General features: G+C 35.7%; 1 protein-coding gene across 1 annotated transcript; it reads left to right on the top strand.

Annotated features, from left to right (window-relative positions):
- The first annotated feature begins 732 nt into the window (after nt 1–732).
- On the top strand, nt 733–2329 carry LOC142338208 (uncharacterized). Its single transcript, XM_075387854.1, has 2 exons — nt 733–1034; nt 1788–2329. The coding sequence occupies exons 1-2, from the start codon at nt 787–789 to the stop codon at nt 2230–2232; spliced, it is 693 nt and encodes a 230-aa protein (XP_075243969.1). The 5' UTR covers nt 733–786; the 3' UTR covers nt 2233–2329.
- Nucleotides 2330–2540: the final 211 nt, after the last annotated feature.

The following is a 2540-nucleotide window of genomic DNA, read 5'->3' on the forward strand; positions in this document are numbered from 1 at the left end:
TCTCATAAAAAGCCCCCAAGAAAACCATAATTGTTGCGGTTTTAGAAGAGGGGAAAAGCAGAAAACAGGCGCCTACGAAATCAATAATTGATGCTCTCAGCTTTTTAGATTTTTATTATTTTTTGGAGTTTCAATAATTCCTCCGTGAGATAAAAAAGAGTTAATTCTCTTGCCTTCTCGGCCAATAGGAAAATTAAGAAGCACCTCACTATGAACGTGAGTTTGTGATTCGCTCCCTATCGGCCCAAACGGAGCTGAGAGGAATTAATTGTTTCTCTCAGCGAAGTGGGACGGAATAAAATTAGAGAGACAAATAACAGAGCCAACGACCAGCAGCAGACAACTGCTTCATTTTTCTTGCAAAATAAATTCCTAAATTTAAACAGAGATTTTATTAAAGATTTCCAACTTAGTAAATTTTCCAACAGAACATACTTGTGAGAAATCGACTGGAAGAAGTTTCAACGACGCACTCATTTAACAACAACACAATCAAGTAACAGCTCAACCCGGTTTAATCCTACTCAGTGTAAGCTTGTTCATTTAAACTATCTATTTAATTAATTGAACTTTTCAGCCCCCCAACTATTTTAAATTGAGACTTATAGCACAGACAGGTCTTAGGCATATATCTTTGCCTTCGATTTGTTATATCTTTTGTCAAGTTTGACTGGCATACATAAAGAGATCCCGTATCGTGTGATCTGTAGCAGCCCAGCCAAATTTGTGATTTCTTACGCACAAATTCTCATATTTTGTCGGAAATTTAACAAACAGTTAATTAATATGTCAAATTTTGAGGTTTCGGATAAAGCAGAAAGCATTTTAAGTCAGAGTTTGATAACAGAGCCGCGCAATGCTTGTCTCGTGTCACCTACAAGGCATATAATGTACATGGTTGACGGTATGACCAAGCATTGGTATGATTACATGAAGGAAGTTATTCAGTGCACCGAGTGTAATGTAGCCATTTTCTGCAGTTCGGACAAAGACGTTCACATGCTGGAGGAGTTTTTCACGTCCATGTGCATTACGTGAGTCTTTTAAATTTAAATAATAGCTTGCCAAAAAAAATATAGCTTGTCAAAAAAGTTAATAAATTATAGCTTGTCAAAAAAATTAGTACATTATAGCTTCTTAAAAAAAATCAAAGATGTTTGCGGTTTGTTCACGAAGAGAGTTTGGAGGCCGAAAAGTTGGTTGCGTCAATGCGATAAAATATAGCCGTTTACCTTTTGGGAAGTAATCAAAGTATAGGAAGATATTTAACATTTGTTAAAATTTCTCTAATCACGTTAAATTGCTCTCAAACAAAGTTTGTAGCGGTTGAATTAATCCTGCTTGTCTTTTTAATGCCATTTTTCGTAGTTCGCACTTTTTGTCGTAACGTTTTTTTTTCATCTGGCTATTTATTTTTGTCTTCAAAACAGGCTAAGACCGGAGGTGACTGGAATAATTCCATAACCTTAACCACACTTTTGCCCTGGTTAGTAACAGTGGGGATAAACGGGTGCAATAAATTCAGTCAAATGACGAAACAGATTTCGTAGTGTTAATTGGTCCCGCATTTTTGAAAATCTTTGCTAAAACCGTGTAATAAATAATTCAAGAAACTTTAGCAAGACCGGCATGCCACAAAGAAGCTAACTAGGAGACGACGCCACATGTGGTATATTATAGATGGGAATTTTAAACTAGGGTAGGTGTCTAACAGCCGTGGGTGGTGAAACAGAAGAGGTCCCGTGACATTTTAACATTGCATTTACTTTGTTAATTTTTTGTTTCAGGTCTTCGGTTCTTCCGAGTAATGTTTCCATTTCTGATGCTCATCAAATCGCGAGTCACTTTTCTGCTCTTTCCGATAGATGCAATGTTGTGATAATAAACGATGAAGCAGTTACAGCTCCTGATAATACTTTGCAATATGGAAATGAGAACTTAATCACAATTTTCGAGAAAGTTCACGCGATTCAAAGAGTGATCAACTTTTCAATACCTTCATGTGAAGAAGCTTTAGCGAATCGGATTTGGACGATGAGAGATAATTTTAACCAGAAAGCGACCAGTAGAAAGGCTGAACTCCTCATGTTTAATTGTTACTATTTCGTGCCAATGAGGTTGACATCTGATGTTGAGTTGAAACGTTTGAGTGATATCATTTCCTATATCAATTTGTTTAAAAATGAACCACATACTACTGTTTATTCTGTTGAACAATTTTACAATCTGTAATTTACAAATCTAATATGATATCTAGCTTTTAAATCATTTTTTCGTTTTGATCTCGATTTCAAATCTATGATTACCGTGAAATTTACTTTGTCTCACATTGATTTTAATTTCGACAAATTAGACCAGAGAAAACAAGTAGCGCCAACTCAGAAAACAATTTTTTGTTTCTAAATTCTTGCCTATTTTTAACAAACAAGGCGGCTCGTTAATGTGCGTTCGCACATGATGTTCCGACCCGTGCTCGTCTACATTTTTGACATAACTGTCAATCAAATGAAGAGATAATCAAATGTGTAGATCTTTGAGTT

This window comes from Convolutriloba macropyga, chromosome 4 (genome assembly GCF_964194025.1).
Source record: "Convolutriloba macropyga chromosome 4, txConMacr16.3, whole genome shotgun sequence".
Lineage (NCBI taxonomy): Eukaryota > Metazoa > Xenacoelomorpha > Acoela > Convolutidae > Convolutriloba > Convolutriloba macropyga.